Below are 27,629 nucleotides of genomic sequence, written 5' to 3'. Positions count from 1 at the left end.
GGTAGGTAGGACGTGAAAATACATGACCTTATACTCATTTTCCCTTTGACTATTATCCTTCTCTTGGTTTTGTCCATGAAAAAAAAACCCAAAACTTTTTTCTGTAGATACATTAAATTATGAGTTATGTTTATTGTATGTGTCATTTGGGAGTACTAGGGATCCGAAAATTGGTTGTATAAGTCTGGCATCAGTTTCTTGAAATACTGCAGAATAAGTATCCATTATCTTTAAATAAACTTTAAGGGTTTTCTTGATGAGTAATTTGCTCCATAAGATTTTCTTTTTTAAACTCCCATGAAGTATATTTATAGAGCAGTGTTTCAATTCCTGATATTTATAGGACACTTACAGTGGACATTAACCATCTTCAGCAGTCCGTGTACCATTTATTTCCAGCGACATTGCAGGGATAATTGTGTTTGTTTTCTAGGAAAATGGTATTTTTAGTTTAATAATCTAAAGGGGTTTTAATTATTTTTTTAATGGTTTACGTGTTTACTAAGTTGATGAGAAACAGTGATATCTTTGGATAGCTCGGAAGTAATCAGACTTCTCTTCTACTTGTGAGTTTCACAGTTTTATTTGAGTTTGATCTATATTTCAAAAATCGCTACCTTACACATTTTTTCAAAAAATTGGAATTTGATCTGACCAAATGTGAAACTGGCAACACAATTAATTACATTAAAAATGTATATGCTAAAGGCCCGCAGCATCTTTGTTTAAGATTCTGATCACATTCAGATTTTTTTACCACTGTATTGACTCTATTTAATAATTGTTTTCATAAGGCCAGCATCTCTTGTAGAGAGGGTTATTTAACAAAAATGAAAATCTTTAGAAATTTAGATGCACCGATCACTCACTGCTCCGCTCAGAAGCTGACACTGTGTTTCCAGTTTAACATCCTCTTTTAAACACAGCTTCTTCTGCTTCGTGATGCTTCCTGCAGTACACACCTGCGATTTGCCTCGTTGTCTCTTTCTTTAAGCTGGATGAGCAACTGCTATTTTATAAAATGTGCTCCCATATCCTAAAGCAACAAGGTTTGTGCTATTCTGTCATTAGAGTGATAATAGATAGCTAAAGGCGAGGGAGCCCCTTTTGAAGAAGAAACAAAGCTTGACTTTTTCTTCCAGGTTCTTTCCCCAGAAAAGCATTTCGATGAAAGGAAACGGTGTCTGTGATCAGTGGTGGAAGGGAAAAATTTCCTGACTGTTGGAACCATTTAGTGATCCAGTTCTTTGATGGGTTACAGAAAATATCATATTAATTCCTTGAACTGTATAACTTATGAGTAGGGCTTGGAAAATCAGGTGGTATGATACCAACGTGCAGGAGAGTTTAATGAAAATAAAATATCTAGAATGTACGGCTGTATCAAATTGCCCTATAGAAACCAAGTCTGTATTGCTCCACTCTAATTGCGTTTCCTTATCTCTTTCCATTCTCTTCCTCCTGCTCCTGGCTCTCACCTTTGATGTCATTTAAATCATGGACTTTGTTCATCACAGGCACTTGTTAAATACATACCTGTCTGCCTTTGCTGGGGTGGGAACCGGCTCTTCTGAGAGGGCTTATCATAGAATCACAGAATGGTTTGGGTTGGAAGGGACCTTAAAGGTCATCTAGTTCCACCCCCCTGCCATGGGCAGGGACACCTCCCACTAGACCAGGCTGCTCAAAGCCCCATCCAGCCTGGCCTTGAACACCTCCAGGGATGGGGCAGCCACAGCTTCTCTGGGCAACCTGGGCCAGCGTGGAATGTATCCGTTGGTCTGATGCTGAATGGTGTGTACAAGAAAAGCATGTGAGCCATCTCTTTATTTTTTGCTTATTCCTCTTTGCAACCACCGAGCAGGGTTCTGCTCTGTGCCTTTTGAAGCAAAGCACTGGGACGTTTAAGGCAACCTTCCGTGACCGGCAAACTGCACGGCTTGAAGATAGAGACTCAACGAAAATGCAAAGCCGTGCGTGTTTAGCGGGACCATTTTATCTTCTCTGACACTATAATGGAGTCTACAATTTGCAGCGTAACCATTAAGGAAAAAGCCTGGGTGTCGCCATGGGGTGCTCAATAAAAAAAATAAAAACAATTAAAAATCCAAGACCCTTGTAGCTGCTCATAGTTCATATAGTGCCAAAAAGCATGGGGGATCTACAACTAAAGAGGAGTTCCAAATTATTGTGTTTTTACTATAACTCTGTAGTTGCCCCATAAAAAAAAAAAGTTGCTTCAGGACATGGTAAAGCTCTACAAGAGCCTTGAAAAACATCTTTCTTTTTTCTTTTTTTTTGTCTTTGGATTCATAAAGAAATTTGACTTGGGGGTTTGGTCTGTATTCATAAGGTTTATACACTCACAACCAAAATGTGTAGGCTTGGTTCCGTCCTTAGAGATCACTAGATTCATGGTTTTGGGAATTGTTAAGGCAAGGAAGATTTTGAGACCTGTCTCAACTATCATCACCACTCCCCCCCCAAAAAAAAAAGATTAAATTTTTTTACCTACCCTGTATGTAAAAGTTGATGGAAGGATTTTCTATTCCTCAGCTGTAAATAAGGAGAAGAGAGTGTTATGTTGAGAATTGTCCCATACCACAAGTTCAAGCTACAGATGTGCAATTTTGCACTTTGGATCTCAGCTGAAGCAAATAGGGTGTGACCTGACGAGCTCTCTTTCATGTAGCAAACTTCAACATAGGACAGAGGGTTTATAACTGGACGGGCAAAGCGTGCAATAAGATGGACCTCGGGTCAAGTGTAGGAGAATGAGCCCCTTTATGCCTCCCTGCTGGTTTGTTAGGGTCTTATACATGGGAGAGAAAGGAGAAATGGCGCTATCCAGCTGTTTTCCCGATCTTTGGATAAGGCCTAAGCAGATATTCTGGAGAGGCGAACAAGGACGTACAGTGGTGGTAGATCTGGGATGTGTTTTAAGGACAGACGTAGGTAATGATAATGTATTTAATTGTGCTTTAACGTGACGTACCGGCTACATTAGCCCGCTTTCACTCTCTCACGCTTGGTTTCCCTCAAACAAATTGCAAACCCACAAAACACCTTCAAACAAGTAAATAGGATCAAAAATCACATATTTGGAAAACAACTATTGCCTAAAACCCAATATAAGAAGAATTAACATTAACATGGTATTTCACGTTACCATGACACGGTTATACATCTGTCTAATGTCTTGCTTTTGCTGCAGCACTGGAAAAAGGGAACTTTTAACTTTTTAACTTTTAAAAAAGGGAACTTTTTCCAGTGGAAAATTGGCCCAGTACTACGTTTTGGCTATGTAGGATCATGCCGTGCTGGCATTTGAAACAGTGATAATTTTATGCTGAAAAAATGAGTAATTGAACCATTGAGAACTTTATTCTGATGAAATCCTTAGATCACACTCCATCATCTGTTTTTCACATTCTTGTGTATATGATCATGCAAACGTTGCATCCGCAAATGACACATTTGCGTATAAAGCTGTGTATAAAGCACTCCTATAAAATATAAGCAGTATAAAGGCATCTTTAAAATTTTATAGCTTCTTTAAACACAAGCCAATTTTTCCTCTCTTTGTGTCTTTCAGAGAGACTGCCACAGAGTTATCTGGATCATTACCCAGGTAAGCAAGTTGCTCTAAGCTGCATCTGTGTACCAGTGTCTGGAAGGTGCTGAAAGAAGCACGACCTTTTGAGCCGGAACACGATCCTTTTCCTAAGGAAAACCGCTGGGATATTGAAAACTGGGGGTGCAGAGAGGAGAACACGCACTGCGTGCCGTAGACAGACAAATGACTATGAAATACTGGCGCAACCAGAACTCCCCAGCTTCAAGCGACACGCTGAAGTTGCTTTGAGGCTTAGCAGAATTGTGCACCTGATGAGGAGAAGAAACCCAGATGTGGCTTTCCTCCAGCTGTGCAATTACACCCATTGCGGGTGGTTTGGCTTTTGCTTTAAATTTCACCTGAGGGATGAGGGGAGGTAAACGTGGAGGTAGGAGGAGGCAAAAACACTGGAATCTTAAGGCATTTTCATTTGGAAAGCAGCTTAGACCAAATTCTTCTGTGCTGAGAAAGCTTTTCATAAAATAATAGAACTAGACAAGACTCCCAGGCTGCAATAGAAGCTTTTGAAGAGAGACCTGCCTACGTATTGTCAGAGGATGCAATAAAATGCTGTAATCATGCAGACAGAAAAAAGGGTGGAGAGAAGGGAAACAAAAAAAAATCTGATACGGTAACCTGTCACTTAGCAGAGATGCAAAAAAACGGTGCTCACAGTCCTCTTGCATCTTCTGCCACCAGTTTTGCCCTTTGAGGTGTAGGGGTTTTTAATGAGATGATGGTTTGGGGTTTTTTGATATGCTCTGATTAATACCAATGATGTAGTTCATCCAATATATAATGTTAAAAGGGTATTTCAACAAGAAAATCAGTTTTCTTTAAGCATGGTAACACATACAAGTTATTTCTGCTTCTAAGGAAGAGAAAATATGTCTGCCTTTCTTTATGGTGCCTGTGGTGTATATTAGTTGGCTTGACTGTGTTGTTAAGTTGTAAAAATGTAGACTTTCACTGTGTGTGATGGTTTTTCCCCCCTTTGTAATGTATCGCCTTGTTCTGTAGGTACAAGCTTGTATAATTTAGATGAGGTGTTCGTTCATTAGGTACCTTTCTTCTTATGACTTACCATCCCCAGTTGTGCAAGCAAAAATGCTGGTGAAATGCCAAGCATTTGAAGTGCTGACCAACGATTAGCCTACCTGACACGTAAGACATTTTATTCATCTTCATTGCAAAAGAATTACAATTCTTCATACATACAAAAAAAGGAATAACAAAAAAAAGGAAGTAGAGATTCAGCAGAGTAGCTGTCTCTTTGATTAGGAGTGTCAATAACACAGCCTAGCTGTATCTTTTACTGGTTTTAGTGCTAAAATATTTCCAGTTTGACGGCATGCCCCTAATTGGGTAGGTATTACATGACTAATATACTGGAAACATGAAGTCCTTGTACTGCAGAAATGAATTCCACTTTAAATTAAAGTAAAAATGAGAGGTATAGGTGCTTGAATAAACATCCAGTTTCATACTTGCCATTAATGATCACCTAAATGTGTTTTTTGAATTATTACCACAAGGCTTTAATTTTAGCTGTGGCAAGATGTCGCAAGTAAAAATCAGATTATACAAGCAATGTGCACAAGGCATTGTAATTGTGTTATAAATATTAAAACCAATGATCTTGTCTTGATTTAAAACAAATGTTTACAGCTGTGCGCAGATTGGCTTGTCCTCCAGCCTTCTCGGGGATTCACCTGTTCCTGCAGTTCCTTGGGGTTTTTAAACTTATGTTACGATGTATTAATCTAATATTTTTGGTTCTTCTTTCAAACTTCAAGTGAACCATTTTGCTATTATTAATTCATAACAGTGAAGCAGTCTAATTTCTCCACCAACACCACATCTTCCTCCGCCCTCGCCCTGCAACTGCTTTATAGCCTATAAAATTTTAGGTGTTGCACCTTGAAATGATGAAACTAATAACCACTTTCCCCTAGTCACTGTGCTCGTCATATATTGTCCGGTGGGGCAGAAAAAGCCCTCTGCAATGCTAGAAATGTCTCATTTGTGCAGGCAACCACGATGCCTCTTCTCAGGGCAATAATGACTCGTAGGTATATTTGTGGCCAGGACTGATTAAATCCTTTTCAAGCTTTCGTAAACCCGGTGGAAGGGCTTTCACTGGAAGTGACGTGTGAGCAGTTGTGTCTGTACTTGACTGTCAGGAAGGCTTAGGCACTAGTGGCACTAATTTTTTGTTGTCATAAAAAAAAAAAAACCCGACGATGAAAAAAAATTCTCCAAAACCCCTTCTGAATTTTACATAGTTGAATTAAAGTTAGGGATTTGTTCCCAGGAAGCCCTGTAAATCGTCAGAAGTTACAGGGGAGAATATTTTGAATATTTGCTCTTCTCCTGTAGTAACCAAGAGAGGTTAGTTATGGGCATTTTTAAAAGAGAAAATATAACAAAGTGTCTTGCTAAATGGTGACTTTTAAATATAGTAATTTCCCCTTAAATACTGCTGATTGATCTCTAATGATTATATTCAAGAGGCAGAAGAAATTACCTTACTTCTTGCCACTGAAGAACGTGTATCATTGATAGGCAAAGGGAGAAATATCTGAGTTAGTGGATATCATTTAGAAGGAAAGCTAATAGATTAACTTTGCCTGTAGAAAGATATAAAAATATTCAGCACGGTTATATTGTGTCAGTTCTAATTTACCAGTTATTTCTGATGATTTGGGGAAGCTCAGGCAAGAGAAGGAATTGAAAATTTAAACTTAAAATATGATAAAGAAGCTTTACAGTTTTTATATTAAATGACATTATTATATCCGTGAAAGTATATTGTTTTTTTCGAAGAAAGGCTTTCTCTGTGCAACAGCACATCAAAGAACGGATCTTCACAAGGAAAACTTTATAATAATATTAAGTTGTTCATTGCATGACCTATTTAGAGTACTCGGATACTTCTTGTTGTAGACTACATAATTAAATTTTAAATGGAACATGATAAAGAAATTATACTGGTGATCTCTAGAGATTTGAATACCCTATTTGGATCTTTACAAGAGAGTAGTGAAGGCATTCTTTAAAATTTAATAAAGGTCTGGCCTATATTTTTTTTTTCCCGTTAGATGTTCTATAGCTGCTATGGCAGTCCTATTTCAAACTGTATTTGTTCTCAACATTACATAGATGGTACCTGTGATAACAGACCCAACTAAAAGTATTAGAAGAAATATACCTTAATTTGAGAATTCCACCATTTAAACATGATACAGAACGACTAACGAATGAAGATAAGCTCCTAAAACCTTGTGGTACCTAAGCTTGCGACCAGCTTTGGCGAGCAGCGGCTGAGCTCAGCGGTCGAGGGGAGCAGTAAATTAGGGAGGTGGAGCGCTGGAGCACAGCGCAAAGCCCCGTGGGCACAAGGGAGATGATGTTTGGAGCTTAAACGAGAAAATGCTCAGCTTCAATATCAAAGGAGTGATTTCAGTCTCTAGCCACTTCTGTTTGTTTCTGGCAAAGTTACTTTATATTTAAAGAAGAACAAATATTTTAAATATAGACTAACCACATGGATTATTTATTTGCTTAATACTAGGTTAGTAATGATAACAGAAGTAAAAATTAGGCTACTTTTCCACTTTTATGTAGTGACTCAGTTTTACATTTCACTTGGGGGTGGGAGTAAAGTTTAACTGGTCAGTTCCTCCTGCAAGCTGTTCTTATTTACTGCTAAAAAAAAAAAAAATAAAGAGAATAATTTGCATAGATTTTTTTGTAAAAAATATTGTAGAAAGATCTCGGCAGCCCCTGCTTAAATCATGAGCATAACTCCGGAAAACTTGTATTTTGAGGTAAAGGCCATCTTAAACCTGACATTTAGAAATCTTTTTAGAAGGGTGGGAGGAAATCTGCAATGAAATATAACGGCATGGGATACATTGATGTGAAAATTATCGAGTATCTTCAAAACGGAAATTTAAATCTTTAGCTTTTCTTAGAATTGTAATAATTTGCAAACTTTCTATATTTTAAACCACAAGTCTGGAGTAAGGTACAAATTCTAAGCCCTCCTGAGCTGGGGTTTTATTCTTCACCTTTCCATAAATTTCTTTAATAGTGTCTAAGTTCCATTTACTGTAGAGACTTACGTTCTTGCATGTCTGTGGCATTTGGAAAATAGAATTTAAGTACCGAAGTCACTTTGGTACTTTTGAAAAATGTTAACCTGCAACTTCACCATTATTTAAATCTAATGCAACTAAGCTTTTATCTAAAGGGAAAAGAAGAATTGACAACCCACCATATGACAAGCAAAATGAAATCTCTTGATCACTAACTGTCAGCAGTCTTTCTAATACCATTGTGTTAGGGAATGATATGTCTTCCAAGGAGCTAAGTACACAAGGTTTTGAATCATTTCTGTCTTGACAGCCTAACCCAAGTAACTACTTGTAAGTGCTTGGATGAATTATAAAATTTATGTGGCTCTGCAGAGTGAGTTAATAAAACATCTGTGAGCATTTTAATTACTATAAAATGAAAAGGATTTTTTCCTGACAGTAATAGGGGCATGGACTAAAGGCCTACTTGACATCTCAGTTGCTGTCTTCAGTGGTTTTGCATGGACGGTGGGAGCTGGGGTTAGCTTCTGTCTTTGCTCCTCTGGTCCCCTTCAGGTCTTCTGCCAAGCAATTTCTCTCTCTGAGAACACCAGGTTGTACCTTTCCCCCCTCATGTTTCATATACTGTTGATGTCCTCTCATGTCACCGGTGCTGCTTTGCCAGTCGTGTCAGGCTTGAAGACCCATCCACCTACACCACATGCGTCTGCCAATCTATGACAGAATTTTTCCGTACCTGGGTATAACACTTACTGAAGCTTTATTCTCCCTTAAATAAAGCAGGGATTTGGCATAGCCCGTTTGTGACCCTCTCTTCTAATGGAGAAGTTCTGCTTTCCACCTCTAAATCCCTTCTCAAAACTCACTTTCGTCTAGAGCCATATAAATAATAGGTCAAGAAAATGTTGTGCATCCCGGGTGGCAGGCAGTGGTGGCTGATAACATTAAAATCTCTTGAATGTCAAACTATATGCAGCTAACCAGAGCTAGTATTTGGAAATGATATCATCTTGTATCTTTTCTGAAACCACATCATTAAAAAGAAAAGAAAAAGATTCCAGCCCTCGATATTTAAATGTTCTCCAGTCAACTGTCTTAAAGAGCAGGTTTTCCATAATTTGGATGCCTGCCATTTTCTGAATAAAATAATTATTTTAAATTGAGACTTGAATTTAACTAATCACTCCCTTAAGAAAATAAAATAAATTCTTATGTTTGACCTTTGTCTGTGCCTCAGATGTTAATTTCTAAATAGTGTTTGCGTTCGTCTAAGCTTTGAGCTGATTTTCTGTACTGCAAGGAGGACTGCCTGTTACCCATTGTATGTGCTGTTTAGGAATGCCCTGGTGCCGTTTGGTCTTTCTGAGGTGCTGTAATATAAAGTACAGTAATTATTTGGGATAGTAACGGGTTTGATGTTACTGTCACCGAAACTGGGGGGTTTTGAGGAAATAATACACAAGTTGTCTCTGAATTATTCTGATTTTTATTTTTTCTAAGTAAAGCTCCAATATCATTAAAATGTGACATGGAGTTATTCCTTCTAGTAGCTGTCAGCATTTTTTTTGGTTGTTTTACATCCATTTCGAAATATGTTTTTTACAGCTAATGTTAATCTTAAAACACACTTATGTGCAATCTGATCCCGTTCTGAAGAGTTATTTTTAAAATCTTAAGAGGAGCCTAAGAAGCGTAGATGTGATTATCCATATGTGCTTACCGATGACTTGCATTCAAAAATTACTAAGATATCAATGGCAGGATTCACATTGCCTAAATTTAGCTATTACAGAAGTCCTCGGTCGAAAGAACCAGGGGAGAAATGAAGAGAAATAGGTGCCTTATCTCAGGACGGGGTGAATAACCTTGGGGAATTTTTTCCATTGCCTGAAAGTGGAGCCTGGGGGAATAGCATAGACTAGATGTTTCACCTGATGATAGCTTTAATTTAAGGTGAGTCCTAGCAGCCTGAGTTTTATAAGTGTTAAAGTGCCAAGTGACGTAAGCCGATGCCTACTGGAGTTCTGAGGACGTTGGCATGCTTAACCTCAAAAAAAACTTTCGATATTTGGTACCTAAATGCTAAATATAGAGCCCGGGAAGGAGGGGGGAAAGTCGGACAAAAATGATTGTTGGACTTGATAGGACTCTGACCCAGAAGGCAGTAACTCTTCTCACAGTGCAGAGCCCTCAGAAATCACAGCTCGCAGTCTTGAAATGGCTCCTAACTACATGTAGCCTTTGAATCTTAAAATGAGTGTAAGTGATTTTACTCAGTGACCTCGGCTTTGAACCCACAACCATTTTTCACCAGAAATTGTTAGCATCTCTCACAAACGCTAATGAATTTGACAGTAGACCTTTATCTTAAAAGTGTGGTAGGGCTTTTATTTTTACTCCCTATTGTAAAACTCTAAAACTTCTCTTTTTTTTCCTGTTACTCAGCTTTGCCAGACTTCCAAGCATCTTTTTAACTTTGTCTTACAAAGCGTTGCCATCCAAACGTGCCCGATGAGGATAACGTGCAGCAGAAATGAAAGGACTCCGATACCTTCATTTCCATTCCTGAAGGTGAATTACAAGATCGTGATTATTTTTATTTATACAGTGCCTAAAGAGTGCTAAATACTTCATGGAACAAATAAAAGACCTCTTGTAAAAAGCACGCATTCCTATAATCTAATTTTAGTCTCAAATCAGGCAGTATGAATGCTAAGCAGCAGGGCTTGAAGAAAAACGGAAGGTATATAAGGGCTACACTAATAAGATTGAGCAGTTATTTAGGTTCATTATCTGTTCCACTTAATACCACTGCAGTGTCTTACTGGTTTAAGTTAAATTTACATTGGTCTGCGGAGAACATTTGACTGACACAGGAATGGTATTTCTCGGGTTTGCTCAAAAAATTAGCCTTTGAACAGCAGTTTAAATGAAGATAGAGAAATGGACCATTGCAGGTGGATTTTGAGAGACCATTCCAGTGTAAGAACAGCAAAGGAAATCGACTTAAAACACAAAAACCTTTTTTTTCTCTCCTCGCTTTATTTCCCAGCTCAGTTGAAATACTCGTGCTCCAAGTTAGTCATTTGTGTGTGTATCCTTCGCTTAAGTGTTGTCTTGGCGTCTTAAGATTATCAGAAAAACATTGTTCAGAAAGTCAGTGCAAAGGATGAAACTTAAGGGAGTAACTTCAGATGGGAATACGGATTTGAGGAGGGGAAAGGGTGTATTCCCATGTGCCTCTGGAGAAGCAGCCCAGCAACTGAGGTCAGGGAGAGCTTTGTTAACATGGCAGAGTTGAGCAGCTTTCTCTTAGTGCATTTGACAAAACACAGAGTATTATATCATATGTTTAATAAATAGTTAGAAATGAACTGCTGATATACAGGGGTTTTTGTGTGGTGTCCTTACCATTGGTCCCAGAAGAGCAGTAGTAAGAGACAGGGATGGGACGGTGTCAGGAGCACACCAATACCCTCAGACAGCAGAGAGTCCACTTTAGTGCTCTCCTCAATGTTCTCTGCCCTCTGAGCGTCCCTTTTATTTATGAAATAATACCTAGTGTATCGTTTACAGAAATTGCAACTATTTGAATGATTCCAAAAGATTTGCTATGAATTACAAGCAAAGCTTAGACAATCCTTGGTAAATTATTTAAGGAGGTTAAAAAAAAACCCACAAGAACCTAACACATTCCCCGGTGTTCAAGGTTAACAGTTTATACTTCATCTACATTATATTAAAAACATTTTTACTGGAGTCCATAGATGTTGCACATTTTTAAAAGGCAATGATCACAGTGGGACTAGGCAGGTTACATAAAGCCAGACGCAAGATCTGCAAGCAGTAATTGGTGACTGGTTTTTTTTATTTTTTGAGGGTGCTGACTTGAGATTCCTCCTGTGAGACAATGCAGATTTCCCCCATCTGTGCCTCGCCATTAGAAGCAGGCGGCCCCTAAAGCTTGTCTGTGGTCAGCAGAAGGCGGGCAGTGAGCCCCAGACTCACGTGTTGGGAGCAGCATCTCATAGCGATGCTGTAACTCTCTCGCTCGCGGTGATGTTTTTGCCTGTTTGGAGCCACTGAGGACCTACCCCACTTTCTGTGTACGTTCTCCCGGTATATTTTGCAAGTTGTGCCCTACACAGCACTTCTACAACAGCAAAGTGCCGGCGCAGTGCTTCTCTTAGCTGGGCTATAATGGAAAATATTTTTCATTCAGACCCTTGGAATTTTTAGAGCTTTCGCGTCGTTTTCTGCAGGGAACATTTAAGCCTCGGCAAAGCCATGATGTTGTACAGTGGATGCAAATCATGTCCGTTTGCCATAATCTAAGCTTAATGAATGCCCGCGGAGAAAGAACAAGGGGAAAACAAGATGCCAGGCTTCACCTAACACACACACAAAAAAAGGAAGAGAACTGACTCTTAGCCCTTTCTGACTATTTTCCTTCTGAACTTTTAGATGCTCATCTCTCCACAGTTCACGTGCTTAATCTTAGAGAATAGTCCTGTTGTTATTAAAGTGATTGCACACGTCGGTGCAATTTTAGCATGAGTATTGCTGCTTACTCATTGCTGTAAAAGGAACATCATCTGATTTGATCCCAACTTTGTCACTGAGATTATAGACAGCTCTATTTGATGAAGAAAGAAGAATATACACCTAGAAACCCAGTTTTGGTAGCATCCTCTTGAAACGTGAAGAGAGAATCATAAAGTGGAAGCTTAAAATAAGGGCCTAAATGGCTGCTAATACTTATTTAGATGTAGGGTTTGGGTTAATCAAAAGTACTGGACTGCATGTGCCACTGACTTTGGTTCAAAGAGCAAGTGCGCTTTTCTGAACCAGGCTATTGATTCAAGCTCTTAAAAGGCGGCTGTGACATTTAAGAAATCTGCTAGGGCTCGGAGCTCAGGAGCCCGTCTGTTAACTTGATGCTCAAAAATTTTTTTCTTTATTAAGATGTTTCTGTTGGGGGTACAGATGTACCTGCGCCAGTGTGCTCGTGGGTGCCAAAGAGACTTTGGCTTGCCGTGTCTCAGCGGCTGGTAGCTTTCATTCCAGGATCACTTGGTGAAGTAAGGAGAAATTCCTGCAACTAAAAAATTTTATTTAACAAAAATGAAATATTACTATTCATGTCATGAGTAATTGAATCCCCAGATGGTCTCATTCTGTATCAATGGCTGGGGACAATATGAGTCTAGATAGACTGTGACAACATGAATTGATTTCTTCTTTCTCTTTTTTCTTTTTTCTATTTTTTTTTTTTATTTTAAAACCTGAAAAGTGACTGTAGGGGTTTTTTTTTAGCTGATTGCTTGGAGCTGACATTACAGGCTGTGCAGCTGTAAAAAAGACCTTCTCATTTTCATTGAGAGTAAATAAAATAAAATATTGCAGAAATAGCATTGCTTTTCCCCGGTCCTGCTCCTGCAGAAATAAACAAAGATAACTTGGATAAAGCAATTGAATTTGGAAAAGCATTCACAAGAAGAAATGGTTGCTGCTAACATTGAATATTCAGAATGTAATAATAAAAGTAATCATGTTACTAAAAAGCCACCTGTTACTTTCTTCAGTTTTTACCTAAAGCACAGAGTTCACTTTTTTGTTTCGGAATTTATAGCAGAGAGGGAAGTCCAGCTCTTTAGACACCTTATTACGTGCAAGGTAGTACTTCCTTATTAAAGTAGAAAAAGAAACCGCGCACGCTAACATTTCTAAAGCTGTTAAAGATGGATGTTTCCATGAAGGAACAGAAGTAGAAAAACTTTTAAGTGCTCGTTAAGGCGTGCACACACAGTGCATACAAGCAATAAGTCTGTTTTGCTGAACTGTGAAATTGCACTGAGTAATTTCTCTAATAACAGAATGGATATTGCACCTCTGACCCCAGAGGAGCTCCGGGCTCGGTGCAGAAAGTCAGCCCTGGCATCAGCAGAAAGTCGTGCAACCCCAGCACGGGCTGAGTGGCGGAGAGACAGGGAGAACGGTGGCAACAAATGAAACTTGGCATACGACTTGTAAACGTTCTGGCTGATGTAAAAATTCAGAAAATGATTAACGATGAAGGTACTTTATTTATTGATTTCCCCCCTCTGTGACCTGTTCTTCAGGGGAGCTGCGCAGTCGTGTCTCAAGCTGCGTGTTTGACAGCTGCCTCCTGCTTCCCATGGAAGTGTTCCATCCACTATGAGCGTACAGCGGCACAAACTTTTAATTGGCATTTTGTGTTAGCTTTCTCTTACAGAAATCATGCAGCGGTGACGTTTTTCCTCCCTGTTATGGAGAATGCCTGTGGAAATAACAGTTCAGTAGCTGGAGCAGGGAAAAAAACCCGCAGTATCCCTCAGGATGCACATGTGGAAACGGGAAAAGAAATCTCAGTTAAAGCAGCAACTTATATCTTCTATTTCAAAACTTGCAAGGTGAAAGAGAGTGATGCAGTTTAAAGGGGATATTGATTTGGCTGAGTTACGCATGAACTCATGCCACAACCCCAGTCCTTCTCTGGTCTCTGAACCTTTTAGAATTAATGCAAGGGCTTTAGATTGATTGCTTGAAGTTTTTCTGTAAAAACAGTGAGTCTGATGAATGGCAAGTACTTGAGGTGATTAATAAATAAATAAATGAATGAATGAATGAATAAATAAAAAGTTACTCTAAGGACTGAGAAAAGGCAGCGAGAGACTCTACCTCATTTCTTCTGCCTTCCATTTTACTTTGGGAGTGACTTTCTTCAGCAGCTCCATCAGGTAATGAAATATAAATGGGAAATAAATTCCCATCGTGAATTTGTCTCACAGTGCCAGGGACATTTTTTTAGATATTCACCCGCTGGAAAAAATTCAGAGCTCAGAGACAGATGTTGAAAATGTGGCCGTCAAGTCTGGCTTGCGCTTCGAATGCAGGTTTTCCAATGTTGATCCTAACTCGGTGATATTTTGTTAAATTGTGGAATGCTGTAGGGCTTTGGTAGTGGGTGCTGGATAATAGGAAACGTGTGGCAGGAGCGGTTTATCCTTACAGCACCATAAGGGTTGTTGTTCAAGAGGAAGCCGGTGGTTCATCTCTTCATCTGGTATTATCTAGCAGCTGCTTTGAAAGACAGGCTGGCAAAGTTGAGAAGAGGCAGCTATGAAAAGAAGTATCTGCAGGAAAATCTTCTCAGTCCCTAGCCAAACTTCTTTTCACGCTAATAAGAAGATGCTTTACATCATTGTTTTCTTTGGGTTTTAGGACTTTTACAACTCCTGATATTCTACCTTTTCAAAAGATACAGGTGTCCAGTTTTCTTCTGACTTTCAGCTGTGACGCTTTGTTTGGATGAACCAAAACCAAAAAACACGTTTCCTTTTATAAATTCAACTTTGAATTAACTTCTTCCTGTGAGACAAGGCAGAGCGCTGAAGAATTATGTCTATAGAGTTCACAAAAACAATAAATAAGGAAACAAAGGATTACCACTAAATAAGGAAAAGCCCCAAATTCCTTCTTTTCCCCCTGCTTCCCGGTATTCTGCATGCATCAAAGCTGGTCTCTTCTGACCTTCTAGGGGCTTGTAAGATTTATGGTCTCTATAAATTTTATGGTGTAGCATCAAGTCTAATATAAGAAAAATCGATCTGTCCGATGCAAAAAGAGACACAAAACAAAACAAAAGCCCAAAACCTCCACCAAGCCCACCTTTGATATTAATGTTCCTGTGTAAGAACCTCTCAGAGTAACTAGAGGCAGTTGCACATGATTTTCTTGTGGCCAGTACTGCCTGCGCAATGCTCACCAGTGGGCTGCTGCTCTCGGGCACAGAATCATAGAACAGTTTGGGTTGGAAGGGACCTTTAAAGGCCATCTAGTCCAACCATCTCAACATCTTCAACTAGATCAGGCTCCTCACAGCCCTATCCAACCTGGCCTGGAATGTTTACAGGGATGGGACATCTGCCAGCTCTCTGGGCAGTGCAATGCATCAGTCATCTTTTGATCTCGCACCATGTTTTTTAGCCTTCCTTACATTCAGAAATTCTCAAAATGTACTTTAAATCTTCTCCAACCACCAGTATCTCTTACTTGTATTTCCCGATAAAAAAAAAAAAAAGGGGGCTTTTGTCACATATCCCATATGTGCTTTATGGTGCTGAGACGTGATAACTGAGATATGATTTTATAATGAAAAATCCCCCAGGGAAGTGTGCAGATGTACTGCGGAAAGATATTGACACTTTGTGCTTTATTTGTAGGAAGGCTCTAAACACTTTCTCCCCTTCTTTTTAACAGAACATTAAATTAAAAAATAGACTTATGTCTCTTGTCAAACTCCTGAAGATATGTCCAAGTGGTGGCTGAACGATGTACACATGTTAAAATGGTATTCTGCAATGCATCAGGCTAGAATTTGGAAAAGATAACTGATCATTGATGATATCGCTGTCTCCTTTCTTTCAGCTAAATGTGGAGCCTTTTGAATTTGAAGTGAATGCTGCAGCTAGGGAAATGCAGCAAGATGCTAGTAAAGGGGGCTATTGATGGCGTGCTCCATACTGGAAAGCCGTCTTGTTATTGAATGCAAATGTGACTTAGATATGTAAATTATATTCAAAATTTCATCAGTAAGGCTTTAATATATCTAGAAACTATCTTAAAGCATTTAAATAAAATGTTAATTGAAAGTATGGAATAGTGTTAGCAAGCTCTTTCAAAGAAAGCTTCAATTCCAGGCACGTAACAAGGAAGCAAGCGCTCTGATCTAGTCAAACAGAACCTCCCATGGTAAAAACCTATAATTGTTTTAAAGTTCTCTAAAAACCTACATCTCTGTTCTCATCTCATCCCACACACTGTGATATTCCTTATGTTCCTCACTCTCCTCTCTCAGAGCTGACTTTCTTTGTAGCCTTCTCCCACTCCCAGCGTGCTGCCTTCTCTCACCTCCTACGCGTGGAGCTGCCTCCTGCTGCCCATACAACAAGCACTTTTCTGCACATCCCAGCCCTTTCCTTTCCTTGAGCTCGTCTGCGCCGACTTCCCCATGCATCCATCAGGATGTCTTGCCCTGCATCAAAATCCAAAGGGTGAACTTTGTTTCCGAACTCTCAGGAAAGCTCAGTAACAAGCCAAGCAGCGAATTTAGATCTTCTGAGAGCGATCATCAGATGGAGCAAATGACTGATCTTTGTCCTTAAAAACCAAACCAAACCTTTTTTAAAGAATAAAGAGAGAGTGGTTGAACTAGACTGCATCCCTCTGGTGCTTGTGGAAATGCTTTCTCAAGTGGTAGGGCAGTTCTCAGCAACATTGACTTCAGTGGTTCAACTTCAACCAGCCCAGGTCCAACTCATCGACAAAAGCTTGAAATTAGTCCTAAGAGCTAGAAGTATGGGAACACAGAAGCATGAGCTTCTCTTGCTGCAGCTCTGGTTTTGATTGTCACTCCTTACCTACTCATTAAGCAGAGGGATTTTGGAGGTATTTGCTAAGATACCTTCCTATCTGCAGATGGTCTGCAACAGTGACAGCAGCTGTTCCAAAAGCGAGCATGAAGGGAGGTATTATTGCTGCTTAGCTATGTTTACAAATTTGTAACAAGGCTACTATTTAAAGTATGTTCTTTTGTGACTGCATGCAATATGTTATCATCTAAATGTTGCTGGATTGATGGAGGGCATCAAAGGAATGCGGCACAGAGAGTTTTCCCTGCTCTGGAGTGTTTTCTTTCTTCCAGAGCTTGCGGTAGTTTTGGGCAGAGGATTAATTCTATAATCTGTGACTTGTGCTCCCATGATTGGGGGGGGAGAGGAGGGCAGCCACATGACAGTGTGCAGCTGACAGGAGTTGCTGGGGAAGTGTTTGAGTTCAGGAAATATATAGTTCTACGTTGAAAGGCAAAAACTAAGTAGAAATAAAGCATGTTTAATTTTTGCATGTTGAATGCACTTTTAATGGCAGAGGAAGATTGTCAGCTAAGGGAAAGGATTGTCAGATAAGGGAAAGGCTGTGGACATTGTCTACCTAGACTTTCAAAAAGCATTTGACGCTGTACCCCATAGAACTCTCATGGAAAAACTGGCAGCTCATGGCCTGGATGAGCATACGATCTGCTGGATCAAGCACTGGCTGGATGTGCGGTCCCAAAGAGTGGTGGTCAATGGAGTTAAATCCAGCTGGCGGCCGGTCACAAGTGGTGTCCCTCAGGGCTCGGTGTTGGGACCATTTCTGTTTAACATCTTTATTGATGACCTTGATAAGGACACAGAGTGTATCATCAGCAAGTCTGCAGATGACATGAGGCTAAGCGGGAGTGTTGATCTACATGAGGATAGGGAGGCTCTACAGAGAGACTTGGATAGATTGGACCAATGGGCCAATGCCAATGGAATGTGCTTCAACAAGGCCAAGTGCTGGGTCCTGCACTTGGCCACAACAACCCCATGCATCGCTACAGGCTTGGGGCAGTGTGGCTGGAGAGCTGCCTGGCGGAAAAGGACCTGGGGGTTCTAATTGACAAGCGGCTGAACATGAGCCAGCAGTGTGCCCAGGTGGCCAAGAGGGCCAATGGCATCCTGGCTTGTATTAGAAATAGTGTGACCAGCAGAAGGAGGGAGGTGATTGTCCCCCTGTACTCAGCACTGGTGAGGCCACACCTTGAGTATTGTGTCCAGTTTTGGGCACCCCAATACGAGAGAGATCTCGAGGTGCTGGAGTGAGGGCAGAGGAGGGCAACGAAGCTGGTGAAGGGCCTGGAGAATAAATCTTATGAGGAGCGATTGAAGGAGCTGGGACTGTTTAGTTTGAGGAAGAGGAGGCTGAGGGGAGACCTCATCACTCTCTACAACTACTTGAAAGGACATTGTAGAGAGGTTGGTGCTGGTCTCTTCTCACAGGCAATTAGTGATAGAACAAGAGGGAATGGGTTCAAGCTGCAGCAGGGTAGGTTTAGGCTGGACATTAGGAAAAAATTCATCACAGAAAGAGTGGTCAGACACTGGAATAGGCTGCCCAGGGAGGTGGTGGAGTCACCATCCCTGGATGTGTTTAAGACTTGTTTAGATGTGGTGTTAAGGGATATGGTGTAAGGGAGAACTTTGTAGAGTGGAGTTGATGGTTGGACTCGATGGTCCCAAGGGTCTTTTCCAACCTAAATGATTCTATGATTCTAAGAATGATTTTTACGGTCTTTTTTCACAAATCACTCCATCCTCAGACCAAAGGAACCCAGCTGTGTGCCATGCCTCAGGGAGGGCATCGGAGGACTGGGATGCTCTTGCGAGACTCCCAACCATCTCTCCAAGCAGCAGCGACTCAGGCAGGCTGTGCTGCTTTAGCCACGATGCCTCATGGGTATGACCAAAGCGCACAACCCATGCAGGCAGGACCCAGCTCCTGAAGCTGTCAGGACCATATCAACCCAAACCATACACGAGGGGTGAAAGCTAAGGTCCTACCCATGCTCCTCTAGTAGAAGCTTCTCAGTTTCAGCGTGTCCTTTCTGTTGTGCTTTACATAAAATGGTTGCCATTGAAAATGCATTGGTTTTTTTCCTTGGCCGCTTATCTATGAATGGAGGTTTCTGACTGTGTTTTTCTATAAGTGTTCATGGAAAACGGAAAAAAGAAGAGGGGAAATGCATGTAACCAAAAATTTAAATATAAATTCTAAACTTTTCAGTAAGGAAGTGAAAATCCAGACTGCCTCATTTCCATTGGAAGCATGTTGAGTTTCCATGTGGTTCCCCACTTGCGTGACTCATTGCTGGTGTTTGTGTTATTCCCACTTGGCTTTGAAACAGTTCTCCACCTTCTCAGGTGAAGGGATTCATCCCACAGCCCTTTACAGATCCATACTGGAGTGAGATGAATCATTCCTGTCTGTTTTCACTGCTGACTTGAAGGGCACCTACGCAACAGGGTTCCCATGGAAAAGTCCATGTTGGAGACAGGTGAAGTTATGGGGGAAAAGTTTCGCTGTTGTCTTTGCCATCATTTTAGTGAGACTGGGATTACAATTCTCATTTTGTTGAAATAACACGTGTTGGAGGGGAAGTGTAGTGATGTACAGGTTCCACTGCATGGTACCATTTGGCAAATCACACAAGCTAGGCTGACGGATTGAAGACTATGGTAAAGTGAGAATATTTTGCGTGGTTTTGAGCATTAAGCGTTAACGAATGCATCTTAGCTATTAAAATATATTTAATTATCTTTCTAGGAGCATGCAATCATTATTTCTTGATATTACTTGCACGTTAAGAAGCAGAACTGCAAAAAATGTGTTTAAAAATTGCACCTTGCTGAATTGGTTTAATTGGAGGTCAGTAAAATATAAATGGGAGGAAAAGACCTGATGTGGAGGTTTTGAGTTTGTTTAGGTTGGGTATGAATACGTTAAAGTTCTTTAATGTAGGGCTGACGGTTATACTTGGGTTCACTTAAAGGGAAAGGTGAGTGTACTGTGGCTATTACCTATTAGGGGAGGTAGAGGAAAAGATTATCATTCTCTGCAAAGCCAAAAAGCCAATATTTGCGAGCCAAAAAGACAATATTTCCCGCATGTATTGTAGTTTACAACTGCTCCATGTAAGTTTTCATGTGTTCCAGGCTGCTGTCATCCCCCTAACCTTTAAATACACCTGTGTAATCATATCAGAAAGTAAAGGTCTATCATTTACTTCTATTAATACCCTTGGACAGATTGCTGTCTCATTAGAAAGACTCGGCAAAGTAATTCAAGAACTGTTAGGCGCTAATAAGACGCTGTCTTTAAAAATGGATTGGCTGAGTGGAAAGCCTGGCAGGTCCCCAGAATGAATATCTGGCCACAGGCTGGAGTTATGTCTGTGCTAATCTACTTGGTGTGTTCAGAGGATCTACTTGCATCTTGTGGAGTGGGAGGTTGGGAGGCTGCTGACCCACGAAGAGCTCCCATCTGTGGATTCAGCTTGCTGCAGCGATGTCTGGTGGTGGCTGAAGAGTTTGAGGTTTTCTGCAGTTACGGTCCATGGGCCAGGGCATAGTCCATGAACAGAGGCATATTCTGAATATGCCCAGCCCTAAACTGTATTTACATTTCACTAGGGTGGTGTATAGGCTTTATGTAGCTCGGTTTGCTGTCCTGAAGTGAGCTGTCAGAGCTTATCACTGTAAATTTATTTTTTCTATGCATCCTTGAGAGAGGGAGCTTTGGATTTTAGAAAGGGAATGGCAAAGAGAGAGCTGACAAAATCAGAAACCGTGCACTTCACTGAGATGTGGCTGGGCACAGCTCTCTAAAATACAGGATTTGCAGTTGGAAGAGATGCAAATTCCATCCAGACTAAATTCAGATTTAGATTTAAATGCAACTCGCATGGGCACCAGCTAATTCACCAGCCAAATTCACTCCATTATTAAGTTAAGACGCTATCAGGTGACCCCCATGAAATGTATTAACATAATGTCAATAATGAGTCTTTTTATAGGAAGGTGTTGAGGAAATGCAAGCAGAGTTTATTATATGGTACCACGCTTCCAGCCTGGCTCGTTTCTTGTTTCACGAAGCTTTATGTGATGGATCCATCTGTTCCCAGGAGATGGGAGCGTGTTGATGCCATTTTGATGGGAGACTTTGTTTCTAGGTTGAAGCTTTCTGAATTCTCTAGAAGTTGCCTGAGACTTGGTGTTCATTGCCTGGGGCTAACTGTTGCCAAGCCACTCAGCACAGCCAGCAGAGATTGCCTTCACAGGCTGGGTGGGGCCTTTACTTAACTCAATCAAGGCTCATTAAAGCTTCAAATCTCTGAATGCACATTTGAAATTGAGTGACAGGAACTTCTGGGAAAGTTTTGTTGAAAAGCCTGGCATAACTGAATATTATAATGTAGCAGTAGTTCATATGCAACTTGATTGTCACAGCCTGTGTCAAGAGAACTCATAATTTCTGAAGGATAAGACCATATGTTCCAAAAAGAGCTTTCAGAAGGTGGGATACTTGTTTTGCGAGTTATTTTTTTCCTCTTCATTAAAAACAAAGTGTTATGAAATGAGATTAAAAAATCCCCCACACTTAATTAAACTGATTCTCCAAGAAGAGGCCCCAAACCTGTTGGATTAGCATGTTACGATAGCTGTGGTTTCTGATTTACTTCTGGGTGTAGCGGAAATAAATTGTTGCAAGGGTAGTTGAAAGGACACTCTTATCCTAAATATAAATCTGAGAATGTATAAGAATTTATCTTTAAATTTGTTTTCCCACTTATACAGTCCACTTATACAGTAATGCAGTAGTTAAGGACCTCGTCACGCAAGATGACAGTCACCTTGCCGGTTATAATTGGCCCCCGAAACAAAGAATGGCCAGGAAAGTCCACCAAATGTCCAGACAGATTTGTGTGTAGCAACTGGAAATGTTACATGCTGTGGTTTACATCAGCATCGAATATAAATGTAGGTGACTTCATCATCTTCCATTTTAAGCTGTACCTAAATCACCTGTATCGTCCCAAAAAATTCTTGCTTCTTGAATATAATGTGAAAAGGTAGCTTGGGCATCAGTGGTGTTTAAAAGTCAGAACTGAACCTGAGCTGACATTTCTGAGGACGTAAGAATTATACAGAATTCTGCTCCAACAGGAAGGAATAATATTGACTAACAAGGTCTCAGTCTGCTTTTGGAGACTCTGAATATACACTGTGGTTATATTTTTAGAATTTAGGTTTTATTTTCATTAGCAATAATATCCCAATAATGGGGTGGTGAAAACCAAATAGAGTCAGCTTGGTGGGTTGGGATATTTTTATTCCCAGTAAGGGACAAGCACATAGGGAGATGTGATTATTGCCCCAAGAGATTGTAATAAACATAGTCACAAGCACAACTTTATTGGCTAATTACAGATACCCCTATATGATTTCCTAATTATTTTTTTTTTCTGCATGTCATGTTGCAGAAAAGTGCCATACAACAAGCAATGTTTGCTTGCCTTGTTAGGGAGAAGTTTTACTTACATTATTGTGATAAAATGGGATGAAATTACTCTTGTAATTTTTTTCTTGACCTAGCTGGAAGATGGTCACATCATCTTAGCTCTGCGTGCTCAACCCCTTCATTTTACTGTTAGCTTCCTGTATTTACTTTAAATACTTGGGATTTTCTAAATGTTTTACATGTGTTTAATTTTACCTGTTTTCTTAACATTGCATATTTCAAATATCCTCTCGTCGCTAGGTTCCTAGTGGATAATTACTAAATAAGTGACTGATAACTCCACTAGAAAGGATCTATGCAGATTTGGCATTTGTTAGGCTTGTAACATTTGCTGATCCATGTTTCCCATTGACTATTGATTGAGATATTTGATGAATCCTAAATAACATGTTGTAATTGCATATTGGTATCAGCTATGTGGATGTCCTCATCTGGGCTGGCCATTCAGTGCTTCCTTTATGGTCAGGAGAGAAAGGCAGGCGCTTGTCCAAATAACTTTTCCCAAGGTAGCTATTTAAAATAGGTTGTACGGATTGCTTCCTTCTCAATGAGGAAAAAAAGGCATCACTACACAGGGAGTCTGAGTTAGTGGTTCAGGTGTGGACACCTCCTCTGAAGAGGTCTAAAGTCACATGAAATTATTTGTACCAGCTTGCCTCTTGACTCTTTATGCGGAGGAAAAAACAAATCCTTCCATAAATCCTCTCCATTATGCTGTCTCTCAGAATAATTTACAATGGACTGACAGATGCTAAAAAGCTCGCCCATTTTCCATGATCTGTCAAGTTAATTAGACAGATTCTGCCTAAATTCTTTTTATGTTCCAAATCCCGATGATTTGGTTGCCTGCGTTTTGGCTGGCCGATTTGCAATGTCTGCAGCAAACCATCTTGTCTGTAAAGGCTTCACTGACTGGTGTTGAGAACAAACTAATTCTGTGGAGTGTAGCCTCCATCAGGCAGCTCTCTGGTAAATGCTAATGAGGAAGTAGAAAGAGGTGTTCCAGAAGTGATGTGAGCTGCCTCGGCTTAACGAAATACCCACCTTTTTCCTAGTTTTTGCTTGTCCCAGTCCTCATTTCCTAATCTAGGCAAACCACAAGAGAACTGTTTAGCTAATGAATGATTGAAAAGTATGAACACCAAATTCAATAAGTCAAGAAGAAAACAAACATAAAACCCCACAGAGATAACAAAATGTATGCTTAAATGCATCATTCAATTACTCTGCTCACTCTTTGCTTCCCATTACACTCTCCTTTGTCAGTACACAGTGTATCTAAATGGCAATCTCTTTGTGACAAGAAACTTTTCTTCATGCCTTTACCTGCTGGTGCAGAACACTGTTGGTACTTTGCAAATATCAAACAATAAAAAGAATTGATTGCAAGGAACATATGAATTGCATGATGGTTAGTGAAGCTTCTCAGAATTTTCCCTACCCAGTGCTAAGGTAGCCACCAAACTTTGCAGATTTGGACTGCGCTCCTCTTTATGAATGGGAAGGGCACTTTCAGGTCGACTACCACCAGACGGTTTTAGTTCCTTAAGTCCTTCTATGGCCAAGGGCCATCGAAGTCACAGAAGGATAGCAATCAATACGGCATTATTCTTTGTTTTTTCTTTCAGTGTAAGTCATCCAGGAATCATATTGCTACTACCCCCTTAAAATTGTTTGTCTCTGAGGATGTAAGTTGTATCAGGTTTTCTACTCAAGCTTTTCTTTCTCTAATGTTCCTAGAAAGTTGGTTCATCGTCCCGGCGCAAACGGAGCAAACCAACTTTTCTGCTCAGACACCACCCTTCTTGTGGAATACAGAAGTTCCCTTGCCTCAAAGAACAGAGCCAAGTGCTTTGTCTTCCACTCTTAGCAGGTCTTTTTAACTGCCTGTAATGTGAATAAGTCACAGGCAGAGCTAACGTTTGTTTTATTAGGCTGCATGGCATTAACGCTTCTTGGGATATCAAAATCCTCATTTTCTGTGTACCAGCATCTGAAAATGATTGTATGATTCTCCAGAGACTTCACTTGGATATTGCAAGCAGATGTTAGAAAAAACTTGAAAATGGAGAGTGGTATTGATGAATCCCATCATAAAAAGATAAAATAAAAATGTCATTACCTTTGCATTGCCGTGTAGCTTACGATGATGAAATGCGGCAGTTACTATGGAAGAAATGGTCTTTTTGCATCTTCCAGCTATAATCTATTGCACATGATTAACACTGAAAGTCTTTACTAATTAGCTTTTATGGTCAAACAATTTTCATGAAGTTGGTTTCAAAGAAATCAAAATTAAACTCCTTATAGCTCTGAAAGATAGAATTATGGAATATGAACGCATAGATAATCTTTACAAGCTAGAGGAAAATGATCGCTGAGCAACAAAAGCTACAGAAAAAGACCCAATAATATCTCAGGTATTGCAATATAGTGTGTATGGATAATCGATGACGCTAGGATTTTATAAATACAATCTAACTAGATTGGGGGATACACTGGGTTATCTTTTGTCTGATCGCATGTATTGGTGAAACTTTACCTATGGATGCTGTCAATGCAAGTGGTAGAGAATGGGTCAGAGCAGGATGCAAACCTTCACTCTTTACTCATCCTTGTAAAATTAAAAAAGGTAAGACTAGGATGTCGTGGGCTGACTTTATCCCATCAAAACAACTGCCGCAAATCAAAATGAGTAATTTCCCCCTCCACCATTTTGCTCCTTAGTTGCTCTTTGCGTTGTTTTGTTAGTTTGCCCTGCCTTCAAAATAAAACACTGCTTCGACTGACTTCATCCTGCAGTTTTGCACTGCAATTTCTATTTGTAAGTGTAATGACGAAAGAGCTTTTAAAAGATGCTTACACTGAAATGCGGTGGTTCTTTTCCAAGTCAAACCTCCTTAATTTACCTGTGTGTTTGTGCAGATAAGCTTTACTAAACCGTGGCCCAGTAAATATCCTCTCTTCAGTGAGCCTGTAGCAATTACATTTCACAGAGGGAAGGGGAAGCACTGGATTTAGTACAGTTTTCAAAACAACTTAGTTTTATAGCAGAAAAACATTTAAGCATTTAGGGGCTCATATCCCACTCATTACGAACAAATTTCTGGCTCCCAGAAAATTTAGCAACCCAAGTACTTTTGAAAAATCTGTCTTTTGCTCACTGAATTTCATAGATGAAACGCAACCGTTTAATTCTTTTATGGAAGAAAAGGGAGGTCTTAATCTTTTTTTGGGCTTCATCCTGAAATCAAGACCTGGAGAAAAAAACTAGGTCTCGTAGTTAGTTTGATGGCATTTGCTCCATTTCTGTATCATTGATCCCTTTGACAGGTGACAAATTTCTATCAGAGATACTTAAACAATTATAAAACATTGGACACATACACAAAAGAAGAAGTTCTTATAGGTTGTCTTCTTTTCAGGATGGCTTCATAGGAAGACTTTATTCTTCTAGCTGTATTGTGGAGTCTAACAACAGAGATTTTTGCAGTTCTGATACGGTTTACATATTTGAGATGACCCAAACACTGCTTTCTTTGGTCCCATTATTAATGTTTGCCTAATTAAATAACAGGGTGAAGTTGAGGATGATTCTGCCCTAGGCTAGATTATTCCAGCTCTTGAGAACCTTCAAAAATGTAGTGTTCTCCTGAAGTAGCACGGGATGGCCGTGAGATCCTCTCATTTGAATTTTGTCCTCTTGTGCCAGGGTTTTGGGGGTTTTTTTGTTGGCTTTTTTTCCTATGGTTTGGGGGGTGGGTTGCACCTAGTCATACAAATTCCCAGTATCATTGTTAAGAAATAAAAGACGTGTATAATGGTAGGATCTTACCCATTCAGAGAAGCATCAGACTGAAGGTATTGGAGACAATAAGGTACATACAGGCAATTCATGTTTTCAAGGTGTCTTACCAACTCCGTTTCAAACTCTCAGGACGAGGCAATCCCCACAGCCCACCGAGATCTTGGCTTCTTTTTTTTTTGACATTATGAATGTAGTCCCATAAATGTAAAACTTGTCCTGATTTTGAGATGCATCCTCCATCCTAAAGATACACTGATGGCTGTCATTTCCTATTCGAGACAGCACTATCCAGTAATAAATCCATCTGCTGCTACACCAGATTAAAGCATGTGAAGCCTTGGAAACACAACAAGGGGTTAAATTACGAAGTGGCCCAGATGCACTCCATTAATAAAAGAAACAAACCCGCTATTTCAAGTGTTGGGAAAAGTTTCTGTAGTGGTTGTAAAATAGGTTCCACTGCTTAAGAGACTTAATACAAGAAAAGGAGCTGGCCCCATTATATCATTAAGAGAATCCACTTCTTATTTACAAGTTAGGATTAATTTTTACTGAGGCTTAAATGCTGTAAACCCCTGTTGTGTGGCAGAGACTGTGACATTCTGTTACAGGTTAATTTCTTTCCTTGCAAATTAGAAAATAGTGTGACTTACAAAACAGGGGGAGAGAAAGGGGAAATATGCCAGCAGCTGTGCTTAGACTTTTTTTGCCTTTTGGCTTCTTCTTTCATTTTCTAGTCTGCTGCACTTCTTCTTTCAGTGATTTGGATGCTGGATGCCAATTTAAATTTCCAGTGCATTTAGCGTCCTACAACACCAGGGGACTGAAAAGAGAATTAAGAATGTACACGGCATAAAAAAATGATGATATATTTTTTTTTCCGCAGTCCTTTTTATCATTTTGCGTCTGTGTGATCGCAGTGATAACGGAACCCAGCAAAACTACGGCCGCAAAAAGCCAGTCGCATGTTTATTTGCAAAGATGTGTTTGTAACGGGAACTAGATGGGGCTCGCTCGTCGCTCACAATCTGTAGAGGGCTCTTTCACAGATCAACAGACTATAAGATTGCTTTCCTGGATATGAGCCACTGATGGACCCATACAGGCTAGTAAGAGTCATGTAAGAGTCTTTTATCCTGTC

The 27,629-nt window shown here is 40.0% G+C and overlaps 1 protein-coding gene across 1 annotated transcript in view; it reads left to right on the top strand.

Moving 5' to 3' along the window:
• CELF2 (CUGBP Elav-like family member 2) overlaps positions 1 to 27,629 on the top strand; it is a 383,210-nt gene that overhangs the window by 64,718 nt on the left and 290,863 nt on the right. Inside the window, exon 2 of the mRNA XM_054187183.1 lies at positions 3,596 to 3,631. Within this exon, the coding sequence (XP_054043158.1) occupies positions 3,596 to 3,631 (36 nt within the window). The remainder of the gene's footprint in view (positions 1 to 3,595; positions 3,632 to 27,629) is intronic.

The sequence above is a fragment of the Rissa tridactyla genome, chromosome 1 (genome assembly GCF_028500815.1).
Source record: "Rissa tridactyla isolate bRisTri1 chromosome 1, bRisTri1.patW.cur.20221130, whole genome shotgun sequence".
Taxonomy (NCBI): Eukaryota; Metazoa; Chordata; class Aves; order Charadriiformes; family Laridae; genus Rissa; species Rissa tridactyla.
This window is presented reverse-complemented; position numbering and strand designations above follow the sequence as displayed.